This window comes from Rhagoletis zephyria, unplaced genomic scaffold, assembly GCF_001687245.7.
Source record: "Rhagoletis zephyria isolate East Lansing unplaced genomic scaffold, Rhagoletis_zephyria_1.1 Rzeph_scaffold_11081, whole genome shotgun sequence".
Classification (NCBI taxonomy): domain Eukaryota; kingdom Metazoa; phylum Arthropoda; class Insecta; order Diptera; family Tephritidae; genus Rhagoletis; species Rhagoletis zephyria.
The window spans coordinates 1-19863 of record NW_016168158.1 but is presented as its reverse complement, the minus strand read 5'-3'; the positions used below and the strand labels follow the sequence as shown (position 1 = coordinate 19863).

General features: G+C 38.2%; 1 protein-coding gene across 1 annotated transcript; it reads left to right on the top strand.

The window, feature by feature from the left end:
• The first annotated feature begins 7806 nt into the window (after window positions 1-7806).
• LOC108376842 (furin-like protease 2) lies at window positions 7807-18446 on the top strand. Its single transcript, XM_017633085.1, has 4 exons — window positions 7807-8989; window positions 9073-9260; window positions 9398-9554; window positions 18280-18446. The coding sequence occupies exons 1-4, from the start codon at window positions 7923-7925 to the stop codon at window positions 18299-18301; spliced, it is 1434 nt and encodes a 477-aa protein (XP_017488574.1). The 5' UTR covers window positions 7807-7922; the 3' UTR covers window positions 18302-18446.
• Window positions 18447-19863: the final 1417 nt, after the last annotated feature.

The following is a 19863-nucleotide window of genomic DNA, read 5'->3' as shown; positions in this document are numbered from 1 at the left end:
CTAAAGGAACTGGAAAAAGTGGGCTGTCGGGTGATGATGTGGAACTTTTGGTTAAGGGACGATTTCTATACACCGTTTTTAATCTGGCTCAATGTAACCTGAACCGGGTAACTGTATGGGCGATGAACGGCGGCTGTCGTAGAAGCCTAATATTGAGGAAATGGTAGGAAAGGTGGAGGTTTTCTTGTACTGCTGTAGGGGAGCTATCGGTAAAAGGCGGGGTCTTTTCCTACTTACGTGGACATCACGGTACCATCCTCAGTATAATTTCAATATATCGGCAGCTGAGGTAGGGCGTTTTTTAGACATTTGGAGAGATAGGGCTTTCTCGGATCACTTGCTGAGATATACAACCAAATTCTGAAATACGGCGATTTCAACAGTTTTGCTGAGATAGATCGTTTTCAAACCGACTGCCAAGACTAAAGCGATCTTCCAATCAGCCGACGAAACATACATACATACTGTATATGGGTCCGGCTTTTAATCCACCCGAAATAGTTGTAACATTTCTGTAAAAATTTTGTGTGTTTGAATTGCAACCGTAGACACCAGCTAGTAGCGAAACTTGCAAATTCCTGAAAATTTGCGTTTATGCAAAAATTAGCAAGTTTCTCTATTTGAGAGCGAGAATTTGAAGAATTTTTTTATTCTTTGATATTTGAATAATTTATATTTATTTCTGGACTTTTCGACCAACCGAACTCTATAGCCTAAATTTTTGCAATACATACTTCTAAAACCAAATACATACGCATGGCCTTAATACTTAGGTACATGAATTATGTTTCCACACCAACTGTTAAAACAAATTTTGTGCCAATCTTTTGAACTTTTATATGCTCGTGCATGCATGCATATTATTTAATGATTTAGTTTAAAACCACGAGCATAAAACACACATTAATTGCACAATTTAAATCAACCATAAACTTTAATTACTCAAAATTACTCTGCTCATTGCATGTCACTCACTCACTTCACCGTACATCATTGGCTTGACTGATTGCAACCGCCAACCACCTAAATACTGTTATATTTTTATGTATGTAACATACTAGCGTTTTTTCAGTTGTGGGCAATATGTGGTGGTGCAACCACAGTTAATAATAAAATATTTACTACGCCACACTTTTCAATTAAGCAATTTATTTACTTTTAGGCAAAAATATTGCAAATAAATACTCTGCTGTTAGCTAGACTTTCTATTGTTGTTGCTTTTACGCAATTCCAGAAAAATCAATTATGGTCTATATCAAAATTGCTATTTATCTGTAGCGAAGAAGTGGGGCGTTGAATGTTGAGTGCAATGTTAAAAGAATATATTGCTATTTTTTTGTTTTGGTTTTTGGTTTTTGGTTATGCTAAAATTCTCATTTAATTTCATTCGATTGCATGCAATTTATTGTATGAAAATGCATTCGAATTTTACGCCAGCGAATTTTGTGTATCAATATGTATTAACTAGTTGCTGCTGCTACGAATGATTTAAATGAGATTTCAAAATTTCCATTTGATTGCACTGCATTCGAATGCGTTGAGGTGTCGCATATATCCAATCATTATTTATACATACGTGGCTTGTTTTTTAATAAAACTAATTTGAATATTTATTCATTATTTGCAATACTCAAATTTACTATCATTAACTCACATGCACACGAGTAAATATATTTATGAATGTACTCTATGTATGCATTGGAAATCAGTGGTTTCGAGGTAAAAAGTTTTTTGATGAGATAATTGATGCCGTTGTTTTAGTGTGTATCACTTTTAATTGGCTATTAATGAGTAATATTATGGTATTTTATTATGAAAAGTGCAACATGAGAGTATGTACTTGGTGCCACTATGTGTATAAGTGAGAAGGTGTATATAAATGCATATGTATAATAATAATAATAATAATAATAAGCGTATTACTACAAATGCAATTGTGAATAATTCCATACATTCGTTAAGAGCGATTAAAATAACAGTAAAACATAAAGATAAATGAAACACAATAAACTAAAATAAAGCGAAATAAATCCACTTAGGTTACATTTTATTCTTTCAAGCCCCAATTGCCACTTTCTTAGTCCTCGTTCCCACTTTTCGATTTGAACTCACAATCAATTCAGGCGATCTTCTTATTAAGTGGGTTCTTTGCGAACGAGTTAGTTCGGGGAAGGGCAATTACACCGCACACAAAAAATAAAAAAAATTATCTATGCATTTAACCAGATCCACCTACTGACCATCTGAATCTGAAGTCCGTTTGACTCGTCCTTTCCTTCTCCTTTTTTGGCGCTGTAACCGCCTAAGCGATTTTGGCCGAGTTCAGCAAAGCACGCCAGTCGTTTCTCCTCTGTGCCAACTGACGCCAATTGGAAACGCCAAGTGAAGCCAAGTCCTTCTCCACCTGATCTTTCCATCGCAGTGGGGGCCTCCCTCTTCCTCTGCTACCACCAGCGGGTTCCGAGTTGAATACTTTCAGAGCTGGAGCGTCGGTGTCCATTCGAACGACATGACCAAGCCAGCGGAGCCGCTGTATTTTAATTCGCTGCACTATGTCCATATCGTTGTAAAGCTCATACAGCTCATCGTTCCATCGTCTGCGGTACTCGCCGTCGCCAACGCGTAAAGGCCCGTAAATCTTCCGCAAAATCTTTCTCTCAAACACTCCAAGAGCCGCCTCATCGGATGTTGTCATTGTCCATGCTTCTGCGCCATATACCAGCACGGGCATGATGAGTGACTTATAGAGCGTGGTTTTCGTACGTCGAGAGAGGACTTTACTCCTGAATTGCCTACTCAGTCCAAAGTAGCACTTGTTGGCAAGAGTGATTCTACGTTGGATTTCAATGCTGACATTATTATCGGTGTTAATGCTGGTTCCCAAGTAAACGAAATTCTCTACTTTCTCGAAATTGTAACTGTCAACAGTGACGTGGGTGCCAAGGCGCGAATGTGCTGACTGTTTGTTTGATGACAGGAGATACTTCGTCTTGTCCTCGTTTACCACCAGACCCATGCGCTTTGCTTCCCTATCCAACTTGGAAAAGGCAGAACAGACTTCGCGGTTTTTGTTACCGATGATGTCGATGTCATCGGCATAAGCCAGCAATTGCACGCTCTTGTAGTAAATTGTTCCTGAGCGGTTCAGTTCTGCAGCTCTTATTATCTTCTCCAACATCAGATTAAAGAAGTCACATGAAAGGGAGTCGCCCTGTCTGAAACCCCGTTTTGTGGCGAACGGCTCGGAGAGGGCTTTTCCAATTCTGACGGAGCTGGTGGTATTGCTCAACGTCATTTTACACAGCCGTATGAGTTTTGAGGGGATGCCAAATTCAGACATAGCGGCGTATAGGCAACTCCTTTTAGTGCTGTCAAAAGCGGCTTTAAAGTCGACAAATAGGTGGTGAGTGTCGATCCTTTTCTCGCGGGTCTTTTCCAAGATTTGGCGTATTGTGAATACCTGGTCTATGGTGGATTTGCCAGGTCTAAAGCCACACTGATAAGGCCCAATCAGTTCATTGACGGTGGGCTTCAGTCTTTCACACAATACGCTCGATAAGACCTTGTAACCTATGCTTAGAAGGCTGATCCCGCGGTAGTTGGCGCGAATGGCGGGGTCACCTTTCTTGTGGATTGGGCAGAGCACACTTAAATTCCAGTCGTCGGGCATGCGTTCATCTGACCATATTCTGCACAAGAGTTGATGCATGCACCTTATCAACTCCTCGCCGCCGTACTTGAATAGCTCAGCTGGCAGGCTGTCAGCTCCAGCGGCTTTGTTGTTTTTCAGCCGCGTTATTGCTATACGTACCTCGTCATAGTCAGGCGGTGGAACGTCGACTCCGTCATCATCGACTGCGGGCTCGGGTTCTTCTTCTCCACAACTTTCCGTGCTGCTACCATTTAGTAGGGCGGAAAAGTGTTCCCTCCATAATTTAAGTACGCTCTGGACATCAGTTACTAGGTCGCCATTATTGTTCTTACAGGAGTGCGCCCCGGTCTTTAAACCTTCCGTAAGTCGCCTAACTCTCTGGTAAAATTTTCGGGCATTCCTCCTGTCGGCCAGCATTTCAAGCTCTTCGCACTCACGTATTTCTGCCTCTCTCTTCTTGTTGCGGCAAATACGTCTCGCTTCCCTCTTCAGATCCCTATAGCGGTCCCACATAGCGCGCGTTGCGCCCGATCGCAGCGTGGCCCTGTAGGCGGCATCTTTTTTCTCTGCAGCTTCCTGACACTCCTCATCGTACCAGTTGTTCTTTCGGGCTCGCTGAAATCCGACTACTTCTTCGGCGGCGGTACTTAATGAGCGGGAAATGTGGTTCCACTGCTCGCATATGTCGGTTTGTTGAAGAGTGCTCTCTGAGAGCAGGTGTGAGAGTCGAGTAGCGAAAGCGCTGGCTGTCTGTTGTGATTGCAGCTTTTCGACGTTAAGCTTTCCTTGCATATTTGGGCGCACATTTTTTGCTGCACAGAGGCGGGTGCGTATCTTGGCTGCAACAAGATAGTGGTCCGAGTCGATGTTTGGGCCTCGGAGTGTGCGTACGTCTAAAACACTGGAAGCGTGCCTTCCGTCTATCACAACATGATCGATTTGGTTTCTCGTTTTTCGATCCGGAGACAGCCAGGTAGCTTGATGGATCTTTTTATGCTTGAACCTAGTACTGCATACTACCATGTTTCGGGCCCCGGCGAAGTCGATCAGCCTCAATCCGTTGTCGGACGTTTCGTCGTGGAGGCTGAATTTTCCGACGGTGGTTCCAAAGATCCCTTCTTTGCCCACCCTGGCATTGAAGTCGCCAAGCACGATTTTGATATCATGACGGGGGCAGCGCTCGTACGTGCGCTCCAAGCGCTCATAGAAGAGATCCTTGGATGCCTCATCCTTCTCTTCCGTCGGGGCATGGGCGCAGATGAGCGAGATGTTGAAGAATCTCGCTTTGATGCGGATTGTGGCTAGACGCTCGTCCACCGGGGTGAACGACAGTACTCGGCGACGGAGTCTCTCTCCCACCACAAATCCAACTCCGAATTTGCGCTCCTTTACATGGCAGCTGTAGTAGACGTCGCAAGGCCCCAGACATTGTTTGCCTTGCCCCGTCCAACGCATTTCTTGGATGGCGGTGATGTCAGCTTTTGTCCTTACGAGGACATCAACCAGCCGGGCAGAGGCACCTTCCCCATTAAGGGTCCGGACATTCCAGGTGCATGCCCTCAAATCGTAGTCCTTTAAACATTTGCCGTGGTCGTCATCATAAGGGGGGGTCTCATCCGAGGCTTTGCCTTGCTTCTTCACTGGAAGTGGTTTTTACGTGGCGGGTCCCAAGCCCAGCGCACAACCCATTGCTGGGACGGGGGTGGTTTCGCAACCAAATACACGTTTATATAGCGAGCCGCTTGCTCCAAGCAGACACCCGCTTGCAGCCGCACCTACTGGTGAACAGACGCTGCAGACTTCAGTGAGCCCTTAAACCGAATAAGTCAGAGTGGCCCCACCGAAGCTCCCTCTCTTTCTGCCGTGACCCAAGGCTCCACTCGGATTGGTTACCGCATCTCGCACATGGGTTGCTCACGTTGCCCAGAGTGCGCGAACGAGGACGCAAGAGTCGGGATTGAGTATAGCCATGCAACTGTAACTGCATACCCAGCGCAATGACTATACCCTATTGCACTCGTTTGACTCGTAGGCCTCCTTAATTTGGAGTTAATTGCGAAAATTGTGAAAAAATGGCAAAAAATCGTAATTCTCGAAATTTACTCGATATTTGATAAGAATTTGATTTCATTTTTCCGGATTCGGTTAAAATCCGGTTACAGCGCCTTTCCATAAGGGGAACTTTTACAATTAAATAATATAATTAACTTGTAAATATTTGATTTAAATTACGTTATGCTCAAGGTACTTGTTTCATACTAGTGGTATGTACGTATTCCCAAATTATTTTGAAGAAATGACACAGTAAATATCACACCAAAAATAATTTAACTTTTAATTTAAAATGACGTAAATTTATCTGTCAGTTGAACTAAATGAAATATATGAACTAAAGAACTAGTTCAATAAGGTGAACGAACTACAACTGAACAGTAAACTCAAAAAAACTAAAGTGCGCAACTCTACTTCAAACGTCCAGGCAGCTGAGGCTGTAAGCATCTCAACAGAATGGGTATATCACATTTTGCATGCATACTTCCTGACATTCGACTGTAAATGCAACCGTGTGATCAGTTCTAACGAGTGTTTGGCGATATTCAGCTGCAATTCGAACGATTTTTGGCACTGCTTCGTAAACGCCGACGAAACATGAAACCACCACAACTCGCCAGACATCAAAAAACAATCAAGAAGTGCACCAAAAACGGTCAAAGTGGGTCTGTCGGCCAATAAGTTCATTACCACAGTTTTTTTGGGATGCACGCGGTGTCATTCAGATTGATTACCTTGCAAAGGGAAAAACGATCAGAATCGAAAAAAGTACTATTCCATCAAGGCAATGCACTGGTGCACACGTGTGTAGTCTCCATAGAAAATATCCAAAATGTCACCAAATTTAGCCCCCGGCGACTATTCTCTGTGAAATGGCAGAGCGGTAAGCGATGTCGGTCAAATGAAGAGGTCATCACTGAAACAACCTCTAATATTTAGGACTTTGAAACCCCTTTTATTTGGAAGGAATTAAAAAATTGTAAAAACGCTGGGCAAGGAGACTTTGTTGGCAAATAAGAATTTGTTTTTGTCAAAAACAAATGTTTTATTCAAATAGTGACAGGCTTGTCAAAGTACCCTCGTTCGCAAAATAACCAGCCAGTTCTTTGCCTAGAATACCTCAGTATGCCGATATCCACATGAGTTCTTAAAGAGGTGCGAGTAGTTTACGCATACTTACAGCAGCAAAGCGTCTAAAGTTTCCTTCCAGGTGACATCCAGTTCCAGTTCTCGAAGCTTAGGCGACCGGTTATATAATGTCTACACTCGATTTCATGCTGCACTTCTTAAGATTATATGTTGCATAACTTTAGACACTTTAAAATGTTCATTTCGAGAGTTTCGAAAACCAAAACTAAGCGAGAATGTTGCTGGAACAGTGCTGGAACAAAAATTATTGGCAATTACTTTTTGAATCATAAATAATATTTATTACATTATAAATAATATTCACCGATTTTTGTGTCTTTGACTTGTGGTAGGAATTAGAGTACCTTNGGAATAAAAATTATTGGCAATTACTTTTTGAATCATAAATAATATTTATTACATTATAAATAATATTCACCGATTTTTGTGTCTTTGGCTTGTGGTAGGAATTAGAGTACCTCTGAGATCGACAATTATGTAAATGAAACAATACATACATATAAGACGTCAGTTTAAAATATTCCTAAACAATGCGTAAAGGTAACGCGGAAAGGACTCGAGCTTGTAAGCACATTTCGAAAAAGTTCATTAACTTTACGATGGAAATTTCGATAAACAATAAGGACATTTGCAACATAGGATTTCATGTCTGCCTAGTGTCCAACAAATTCCGAATTAGAGCAAACTTTAAGTGCATATGCAGCACCCTGTTGGAGCATTAATTATAAAAAAAAAATTGGTTTTGGCAGTAATGTCACAGTCATCCATATTAATTGCCAATTAAGAGCTTAACAGTATTTCCACTTTCAACATAATTGAGCACAACTACCGCAATATATGTGCATAAATAATATTTATTGCAAATTTATTATCTGAATTGTTGTATGATAGTATTCATTAAAACTAAAGTGGTTGTTATTTTTTTCTAATTTAAAATTAACCATTTTTTGCACTGTCTCCTCCCCTTTCCAGCTTCAAACCTTGGTACCTAGAGGAATGCTCCTCCACACTCGCCACCACCTACAGCTCTGGCACGCCCGGTCACGATAAGAGTGTCGCTACCGTCGACATGGATGGCCGCCTACGCCCTGATCACATTTGCACCGTCGAACACACCGGTACCTCGGCTTCAGCGCCACTTGCCGCCGGTATATGTGCACTTGCTCTGGAAGCAAATCCCAATCTTACCTGGCGTGACATGCAATACCTCGTAGTGTACACATCGCGTCCGGGTCCTTTGGAAAAGGAAAGCGGCTGGATTTTGAACGGCGTCAAGCGAAAGTACAGCCACAAGTTCGGTTATGGTCTTATGGATGCTGGCGCTATGGTAAGCTTGGCTGAACAGTGGACCACCGTGCCGCCACAGCACATTTGCAAGTCGCGCGAAAACAATGAGGATCGCAAGATTGAAGGCACTTACGGATACACGCTGGCCACTCATATGGATGTGAATGGCTGTGCTGGCACCATTAACGAAGTGCGCTATCTGGAGCATGTGCAGTGTCGCATAACGTTGAGGTTTTTCCCACGCGGCAATCTGCGCATCTTACTCACATCGCCCATGGGTACTACGAGTACGCTATTGTTCGAGCGACCGCGGGACATTGTCAAGTCGAACTTTGATGACTGGCCTTTCCTGAGCGTGCACTTTTGGGGCGAGAAAGCGGAGGGCCGCTGGACATTGCAAGTTATTAATGGCGGACGACGGCGTGTCAATCAACCAGGCATACTATCCAAGTGGCAGCTCATCTTCTATGGCACTGCAGTGCAACCGATGCGCTTAAAGAGCGATTTGATGCAGCAGCAGATGCGCGTTTCGGCGGGCGTCAATCCCTACACCTATCCAACTGAGTCGGATTTGGGCCAGCCCACAAATGATGGTGGTTACTATAATGCCGATCAATTTGCCGGCTATCTGAATTATCAGAATCTTTTTACTGGTGCCGGTTCGAATCCAGAACAAGCTGTGGCTACTGTAGACGGTCACAATATACCAACACCACAACGGCAAAATGTGATGGCCGACTCGAATAATAAGCTTGTGCTGCACGATTGTGATCCAGAATGCGATTCGCAGGGTTGCTATGGCCGTGGTCCGACTCAGTGTGTGGCCTGCAAGCACTACCGCCTGGACAAGTGAGTGGAAACTGAGTGAAAAGAAGAAAAAAATCAGTTTAAATTTATAATAAAATATTTTATTTTCTTAAATATTTTTGCAGCACCTGTGTTAGCCGCTGCCCACCGCGCTCCTTCCCCAATCAAGGTGGTGTATGCTGGCCCTGCCATGAATCTTGTGAAACCTGTGCGGGCGCCGGACAAGACAGTTGTCTCACTTGTGCACCTGCGCATCTGCATGTCGTTGATTTGGCTGTGTGTTTACAAGTCTGCCCAGATGGATACTATGAAAGTAAGTATTGCCATACAAAGAAGTATGAAAACCAAATACACATTTCCTAATTTTTAAATTTGTCTGATGCATTTTGAAAGTATGATGCTTGTGCCCGAATAATGATATTTTTCTTTTATATTTACATCTTTTCATAGACTATGACAACAAAACTTGTGTACCATGTGAGGCTAATTGCGCTTCGTGTCAGGATCGGCCCGACTATTGTACCAGCTGCGAACACCATTTAGTTATGCACGAACATAAATGCTACTCTGCTTGTCCTCTACACACCTATGAAACTGAAGATTACAAGTAAGTGGAAACTGATGTTCAAATACATAGTTAATCCAGTCATACATATAGCTGCAGCCTTTATAATAATTTATGACTTTCTCGAAATAATTTTTGTGTGTATCGTTCTAACAGAATAGAGTTAATACAATTCCACTCACTCCGATTTGGGGTTGAACCCTAGCACAAAATTTATCTACGTCACCGGGCGTCGCACAGTGGAAGAGCTCCATATAAAATATGAAAATGGTAGTAAATGTAAAATTGAAAATTGTAACGTGGACTTTTTTTGCCTTGGAATTAATGAATATGAAAGTTGGTTGAATTTAACGGACTTCGACGCGCACTGCACTAGGGGTCGAATATGTCAAATTTTATCCGATTACAATTAAATTCGATTTGTAACTTAGATTAACCTAGAAAGACTTAAATCTGAAAGATTGGAAAATCGGTAACTTGCCGCGCCCACCAGCCATCCGAATTCTGGATTATAATGCGGCAAGGACTAGTAACGATCCTCCAACGCACACATTTTTCTATATTTATGGGTGTTTATGCAAAAATAGCCCTTGCTAGTCCGTGCCATATTATAATACAAAATTCGGATAGCTGGTGGGCGTGGCAATTGGGCTTTTTTCTATGTATTTCAGATCTATGTCTTCCTAGCTTAATCTAAGCTACCAACTAAATTACATTGGATTCAGATAATATGCCACCTAGTGTAAAGGGCGTGGCAGCTCGCCAATTTTTTCCAATTTTCATACTTCTCCTTAGTGGAAGTGGTTCAAATAGCAAATTTTAGGAAAATCGAGATACCTTTATTACCTTTTCTTGCAAATTTTGTAGGGATATGAAATTTGTCTTGTTATTATTTAGTTTAAAGTGTTTTTGTACCCCAGAAGAACAAAAAAAATTCATAATATCACAGAAATGTCCTTAACTCTGTAAGGGCTAGGTAAAGTTATGAGGACATGATCTGGAGCCACCCTTGCATATTCTTAAAATTGGTACATACTAATAGTTTCTGAGCCGGTGAAATGCGTATTCGAATCTTACGTAAAAATTATATTCCTATGGCACCGACTTCCTTTGATAATTTCTAGAGTAGGTTTTTTCTTGCAAAAATCCTTGAAAGCTGTTAGTAGACGTGTTGAGAATCGAGTAAACCACTTAGTTGAATATTTCCACATATTTCGAAATTAGGACTTTCTGCCACTCTCAAACCACTGTGCATCGGCAGTTTACTGTAAAATTATAATATCAAACTCAAACAACCAAGAAAATATAATACGACTTTTATGGAAGCTTGCGAATCCCTAAAATGTAGTTTTAACCATTTAAAGTTTATGACATACAATAATTATTGTATGAAATCAATAAAAAAAAAAAACAGAAACTAAAACGGATTTTCCGTTTTTCAAATAAAAGAGCTAAGGCCAAATTTCAGATGGCCTATTTGAGTAGAAATTGTTGATTAACTTAATCTTTTTTGGCAGATTCATCGTTCCAGTTCTGAACTTTTCCTTCTATGTGGTTGTTTTATTTCTCTCTTTGGGAGTGTGCGAATCTTATAGTGAACGAAGATCTGCGCCAACTACGAAGGTTGGATTCGTTTTATAATTGAACGTTCCCTTTGTCAGAGATTAGCCTAAAATTATACTACATATATATATATATATATATATATATATATATATATATTCAAATTTTTATTACTTATTTAGTTGCAATTATTTGCACAACTTGATTAGTTATCCAAACATTGCTGAAGTTGAACACATTAAGTTTTTAATTCATAAATAACCAAGTCCCATGCATTTGTGTATAAGCGTATGTAGTTTTTGTCTGTAATGCATACATAAATGTGACTGCGAAAATTATATAAAATTTTTGCATCGCTTTGGGAGTAAGTGATGCTCTGAAGTCATTAATGTGACATTTTGCTGCACGTTGTCGTGTATCGTGACACGGTTGTCACGTTTCAAACGTTAATAGGGTTGGGAACTCAACTTATATAAATAAATTTATATATGTATATACATACGCATACATATTTATGTGATTATATGCACGCATTGAACCAGTTGCAAACGCACCGTTGCATATCTTACTTGGCAGTAATTACAAACAAGCAACATCAAAGCTTATTAAATACATACATCAACGTTAAAGCTTGTGCTTGTATGTGTTGAGCTTCTTTTACCGAGCTGCATATACTGTGTATTAAGGATGTTGCGAATGTGGATTTTTAGACATATATATTTTTTTTGAAAGTCATGGCTGCCAGCTGAATTAGATTAAAACCTTCTAATTTTGTTAAAAAGGCACCCCATTTTTTGCAATAATTTGAATTATTGGAATCACGGACGATGAGCGATGCACGCAGTTTTTTTAACAGACCTATGACAAATAATATTCGATAGCTACATAACTCTTACCTAATTAAAGGTTATCTGGAAATACCTATTGAGAAATCTTACTCTTTGACTTTAAACTACAAAAGAAGAGGGACGTAGGGTGACCGTTTTAAGCGCCGCGCTTCCCAATGTTGGCAACAACCCTGCTATGTATGTATGAATGTACTAACCATACATATAAAAAAAAAAGTTCTCTAAATGCCGTGGCATATTGCAAGCAGTGGCCATCACTCGATTAACCCTAGAACACACACCCGGGTACAAATATATCCACTTTCAACTTTGAAGTGTTGTAACTTTTGAACCACTATACCTCTATACCGCTAACATAAATAGCAAGATCCGGACACAGGTTTTGGCGTGCGCGCTGCGGCAGATGTTGATGCTGCTGTTGACACCATTGATTCCACCGGTCGGTTGAAATATGCTTCAATAGCAATTTTAGTCGAAAAATTTCGCGTCACTTGACGATTTATGGCTCTGGCTTCAATAATGGGCATACACAATGCTTCAGCCAAGCTGCGCAGGATCTGCTTACGCTTGTTGTTTGTTCTCCAAGGCAACATAGGGTTATTCAAATCGTAGACAATGTAGGCTGCAAGAGCTGTAATGTCCAACATGTTGAAGAACATCGCTAGTGGCCATCGTTTTGTTTGTCTTTGTGTTGGATATTCCGCAAACATTTGGTCCATTCGATCAACACCACCTTTGGTACGATTATAATATTCAATTATTTCAGGTTTCCCACTGTCAGCTATTTCAGCATCATTATGCATGGTCGAAAGCAAAATTACTGCTTTATTTTTTTTGGGAACATAAGAGCACATTGTCACATTATTTTTGAAGCCAAATGTCGTTGAACCAATTGTCCTGTTTTTGTTCTGCTTCATTTCTTGAGGAATATATGATTTGTTTTTGCGCAAAGTTCCAACGATCGTGAGTTTCCAGGTGAGAAGCAGTTCTGCAACTGGCAAGGTCGTAAACAAATTGTCCATTGTAATGTTTCGGCCACTTCCTTGGTATTTGGCAGACAAATCCTTCACCACTCGTTCGCCTTGGTTCGTTTCCCTACCAGTTTCTGCTTGGCCAGTATATATTTGTCCATGCAGTGGATATGCATTTGTGGCATCGCAAATCCACCAAACCTTGATACCATATTTAGCAGGTTTTGACGGTATGTACTGCGTAAACCGTGTGCGTCCACGGTAAGGAAATAATTGTTCATCAATCGTCAAGCATGAGCTGGGCTTGTAATGTGCAGCAAGATTATTGTTCATCATCGTCCACAACTCACTGATCGGTGCTGCTTTATCAGTTAGTAAGCGTGTTGCACGAGTGTTTTTATCGTCAAATCTTAGGAACCGCAATATCGAACAGAAACGGTTGACTCCCATTGTGGCGCGATATAAAGGATAGTTTTTGACGCTCCATAAATCTCGAACATGTTCTCCATTGCTATGGTTCGCACCAGTCATAATAAGTATGCCAAAAAATGCATACAGCTCTGTTATTGACACAGGCGTCCATGACTTAGGAGTTGTGTTTGGATGCGCATTGTTGTAAGCATTATAAGTTTCTTTTGCTAACTTATTTGTGTGGCGCATAATTATATCAGCCATTTCAACGTTCATGAAACATTTGAATGTTTGCTCTATTGACAACATTTCAGTGCATCTAGCTGGTCCAGAACGTTCTCTTATAATATTTTGTCTGAGTACCTGACGACTTACATTTGGTTCTTTCATCCACTCAGTACCATCACGTGCAACAAATTTTTCGGCACTAGCAGGTAATTCATTATTTTCTTCTACTTCTTCTTCTTCATCGTCTTCTTCATCATCCTCATAGTCCGCATAATCAGGTAATACTTCTGCGGCACTTTGCGAAACTTCAGCATCGTCATCAGCAATTTCAATGTCATTGATTTGAATTTCTTCTTCATCTTCTGAGTCAAAGTCATAGGGAGCGTCATCGTCACAAATTTCATCAAATAAAGATTGTATATATGATTCTCGCTGTTCCTCAGTTAGCCTGCATAATAAAAAAAATTAGTATATGTTTACATTGTTGCTTATTTTACATTTTTTACCTTCTATATGCTGCACTTGATAAATATTCGTTTCTTCTTGAAGTCATTTCGTATCCAGTTATTTATAGTTTCAGTTATATTTATTTTCACTTATATTTTCACTTCTTACACTTTTGAGCACCAAAACAATAATGAAAATATCAACAGGCAGCATTTATAACAACACCTCGTGTGAAAACAACCCTTGCAGCTGCATATAAAATACAAAAACCAGTTATACCAGTGTATTTGCTACCTACGTACCCATACCTTGCGCGACCTTTTTGCACATATCTTTTGAACCAGGTAGAATATTTCAATGAAATAAAAACCAAAATGTGTATTCGTTGTTACTCTACAAGTATATTATTATAAATTATATTATTTTGTTTTGCATTTATCAGGACAACAACAAAAACAAAAATCCACTGTTGCATGTCCTGACTTTATTTGCCCATATCGCTGGAATGAAACAAAAGACAAAATACTTGCTATATATTAAAATATACATTTAAAAAAAAAATCATAGAAATCGGTTGAATAAGCATTAAAAAAACCGCAAAATAAGGTCCCGGGTACAAACGTATCCCGGGTGTGTGTTTACGTGGTATTTTCTGGGTGTGTGTTCTAGGGTTAATGTTGCTATTGCGAAACAGCCTTTTGAATATGCTGAAGGCTTGATTAAATTTAATTTAACATCGCAATGCGGTTATTTCAATGTTACAAGTAATTTTTAGCAAAAAAAAAAACGACTTCAACTCCCATATAAAAAAAAAATATATATATATATATCTCATGATCCGCTGATCGGATCTTAACCAGATTAGTATAGGACCACCTCTGAGACACTACCTTTCCGAATTATCGAAATCGGTTGACGTGGTCCAAAGTTATGCGGTAACATACATAAAAAAAAAAATAAAATAAAAAAATAAATATTCCGACGAACTGATAACCTCCTTTTTTGGAAGTCGGTTAAAAATGTAGTGTTAATGAACTTATAAGTATTGTTGCATTTACAGAAAAGGCTGAATAAGTTCGGGAAAAAAATTTCGGAGTAATTTTTAAATCGCTACCTAAAGGTAAAAAGGTGCCAAATCCACTTTTCCAAATCAAGTTTTTGATGCAAACTGACAGATAATGTGAAACTACAACGATTTTTTGCCTCTTCTGAACAGTTAAAAAAAAAGAAAACCTGGCGTCTTGTCACCCACTTTGGAAAGGCCGGCACTAGCGTGCCATTGGAGAGGACCAAGTTTCGAGTCCTCGTGCTGTGGGATTTTTTTCTTTTTATGATTTATTTTAATTTTTAGATTTTATTTATTTTATTTATAATAACTGTTTTCTTTATTTTGACTTTTTAGATTTAAATGTTTTAATAAGAAAAATATTATTTTAAATTACGTTAAATTTTTGGAACCCTCTTTTCTTAAAAATATAACGCTATCTTCAGTAAAAATTTAAATTTTAGGAACTTATGTAAGTTCTACTTTTTTAATATTCTTAAATTAATTTATGTTTTTTAAACTTTTTTAATTTTATTTTATTTTTGAGAACTTACATATTTACTTGTTTTTATTGTGTTTACTAACTATTAATTTGCTTTAAGTTTTTTGTTTTATTGTTTTAAAGAAAGAAATATATATGCGTTTTTTTAATTTCATTTAATTTTGAGAAAACTTATTTCTAAAAGACAAACAGAGTAACGCTAAGGTCACCCCGTTAGACAGAAAATACCTTTCAAGCTAGTTGCCAGAGTTGACATTTGTCTTACGAAAGACTTTCGTTGTCTTAAATATATAACGTCACTGGGAAACCGGAGAACAATATTCTCTACTCAGCTTCGACGAGAATGTATGTTTCCTTTCTTATACTTTCAAGTTATGTATTCTATTGAACTTTAAAGAGCAACAATAGTTTAGCAAATGAAAGTTTTGTCAATCTGGTGAAAAATAGGGCATACACGGGCTCACCGATCTTAATATGTCAGAGAAATGTGAATGCAGTTTTTTGCCTTTTGAGAACCTATTTTCTAAAAAGTTTTTTTTTTGTGAACCCATTGTATGTGCTGTATAAAAATGTCACGCAAATGATTCTGAACAAGATCAGTGTAATTATTATAAATATGTAATTATGATTGAGGTCTATATTTTATTTCAATCCTAGAAGAAAAATATTTTCACCAAATAATTTCATCTTTCAAAATACCATATATATATTTATATATGTAGTGCTCGAATTATTCACATTAATATTGTTTGGCTGGTTGAAATTAAGCACCTCTTCCGTTGCGGAAAGAAGTTATTCGGAGATGAAATCACAATGCTTATTTATGTCTGGGCGATGAGGAGTTGTTTGTTTAAGCATGACTGACGATTGACTGCGAAATTTCTCGGCTGTCCGTCGTGGCTGCTGTTTTTTTACGTCGAGCTTTCTTGACAATACCCGTTCTTACCTACTCGCTGTTGGCGTCTCGGATAAAACGGGTGCCAGAACGTTCCAAGTGCTTAGTTTCATGATCAATGAGCACCCGGCATGAGTCGATGAGATTTTCTTCGTTGTCGGAGGTGTTGAAATGAAGGCTGAATTTGTCGATTGTTGGACGCCATATTTGATCCCAAGAACAAAATCATACATAGGGGTATGTTGTCATACAAATATTTATCCTTCATTCGACGTGTGCAATTCTTTCACTGATGAACCTGAACCTGGGGACAAGGTGATTCTTATAGACATGTCGCTTTCATTGAATTTCCTGGATTGCGGTGATGTCAGCCTGGTATTTTACGAGAATATCCATCAGTTGCATAGAAAGAAAAAGGTGAATGTCTATAAATGGTAGTCCACGTTTCGTTGTGGATTGTCCTTGCTAGGCCATTTCATTATTTTGTCCTTTTTACATGGCGGAATGAGAAACACGAAGAAGGGAACACCACATTTCAACCACTCTCATCATCCAAGTTTCATGAGAAACCGGTTTTAAAACAATTACCTATAATCGCGCTGATTACACAGGGCAACACTGATCTTGTTTCCGAAAATGCAAAAGCTGTTTTTGATACAGTTTTTTGTACTGATAACGAATCTGTAAGTATAGATTTTGAGAAAAACGTGTTCAAAGTATAAAAAAATTGAGTTTTTTACAATATTTATTTGAGAAGCTCTAGCAAATAAATAAATGTTGATAGAACCTTCCACTTGGAAATGGAAGTGAAGAGTCTACAGCCTTTTGTTTAATTGCGGTAGCTACACAAACTTCACCAAAATCAGTTTTTCCTATTCAACAAATGACTATAAGTGACCATCAAATCAAGGTGCACGAATACTATCTTCAGGGATAGAGTCGAGAGTTCTAGCTTTGTTTTTTTATGCTAGAGCTTCTCAAATATTGCAAAAAACACCATTTTCTTAAAATCTAAAGCCGATGGAAACTTTATACTTACAGATTCTGAATCAGCACAAAAGAGTCTGTCAAAAGCACAGCTTTAACATTTTAGGAAACAAAATTGTTTCCCATTTTGTTGGCCTGTGTTATTTGCTATTAGCTAGTAATAAAAAAAAATCATTAATGCAACACATAAGCAAATATGAAATAATTGAGCAATATTCGCAACACTTCAGTCATAGTGGTTGTGTAATTAAGGAAAATATTGCGTTTGATTAAATAATTTTTTTTCTCAATTCGCATATTTTTATAAATTTGATGATAATTTTTTCACTTTGATATGTGTATGTACAAATACATGTAAATATTTAAATATCGTTTATTCAAGCGCATTTTATAAGCACTCTTATTTTTTTATAATATTCTCCGACCGCTCATAATTCATAAACATTTTATACTTTTTATTTATTGCACGCAAGTGTTACTGTAATTAGTTTTCAATTAAATTTACATTAAGCCATTTGCTATTGTATTGTTAACTACATGAATATACATTTGTATATATGTACATATGTATGTGTGTTTGTACATGTTCGTCGAAATATTTTTTTTTCTACTTTCCGACAAATTATGAGGTTTTCTGATTCCATTGAAANGAATTGTGTTTCGATTACTTTATTTCGGTGCGAATGTAAACACTAGTATTAATTGCACTTATCGGCCTACAAACATATAGCACTTACAGTACTATATATTAAATTGAAGAACGGTGTATGTATGTACTTATGTATGTATATGCAAACAAACACAAATGCATACAAAATTTTTGGTAAGCCGGCAAATTGTTTTGATATTTATCTCAATTTTTTCCTATAGGATGCAAAATTATTGCTGTTAAAAAGGGATCTACCCAGATAGGAAAATTGCCAGACATCTGTTAGATATCCCTCGGACTCGAAGTCTCGAACTTACATGGGAAATTCTAACTTAATTGCCGACGATTCTGACCAATATATATCTGAATTATTTTGTGATGAGTCTAACGGATATCTAACAGATGTCTGAACAAATAATCATGGGAAATTCTGACTTAAATGCCGAAGAGCCTGATTGATATCTAACAGATGTCTGTATAAGAAATCATGTAAAATTCTGACTTGTTTGCCTGGCGGATATCTAACAGATTTCGGGAGAAACGTTCAATTAGAATCTTATTACAATGACTTCAAATCTATTTGTTTGTTATTCAATTTAACTCAATTTAATATAAATTGTTTAACTATATTTTAATTGTTGCACTTCATTTTTTCGGCCTTGTTCATCCTGTCTTTGGAAATGTTAACAATTTTTTTAATTGGTTCTTCCACATGGAAGCTTGAAGTTTTTGGTATATTTTCCAATAGCAAATCTTTTGAAAATAATTAAATTATCATCAACATTAGTGCGAAAATATTAGTCACATACCTTTTAGAAGTTTTATGTTTAAAGTTGAGGTCCTTGACTGTTATATTATTTTTCAACCTTTAATTGTAAAAGGCAAGAAAAAAGGCCTTATTCCTGGTAATCTGAAAGTTTTAAACGTTCCATATTTAAATTGGCCGCCATCCGTGGTATTAACGCACGTCGAGCGCACGTTTGGTATATTCAAGGCTTTTCTTCGTAAAAATCGAATGAAAATGTGGCCCGAAAACTTCAAAGTTATGTGAGTTAAAAGCACGAAAAGAGAAAACAGTCAAAGATTCAAAGTAAAGCTTTTCATATAATGAAACTAGTTCATAGTTTTACTCTTTTTACTTGTAAACTAAATATTTCTAAAATAAATGTATTTTTTGATTATTTTTCAGTTGGCGCCTTTTTTCGTGCCTTCTCTTGCCTGTTTTGCGTATTTTAGTGCCTTTTCCCGCCTATTTTGCTCTTTTATTTTGCCTTTTTTTATAGGGTTTTAGGTCCTAAAAATCCATTCCCTAGTTATCACAAAAATTTATCGATAAGGGTACAAGTATATTTCGTTATCGTTATATGTATGTATTGTATCCTAGTAATAATAATTGGTTAACTACAAAGCAAAGCCTGTATTCAATAAATTCACAATAGCCGACATACATATAAATATAGTGCCTAGTTTGCAACTAGCCGGGACGTGTACAGTGATATACCTATTTAGCTTTGCAGATTTGTTATATAATACACACACATAGATACATTCATACATATGCATATGTATCAACTTGCGTTTATTTGAGATAACTAAACCCAGATTCCACTTATCGGCCTACATAATCTCAGTTTGATGTAACCATTGCGGATATCTTGCGGAGCAAACGAGATATGCACGACATAGTTTGTATTTGTATTAATTTTCGCGTGAGGAAGTGAATGTATAAAGGTAAATAGAGTGCAGGACATAATAATAAGGCCACATTATGTTGATAACTTTTGACTTTTTATTTCTTATAACGT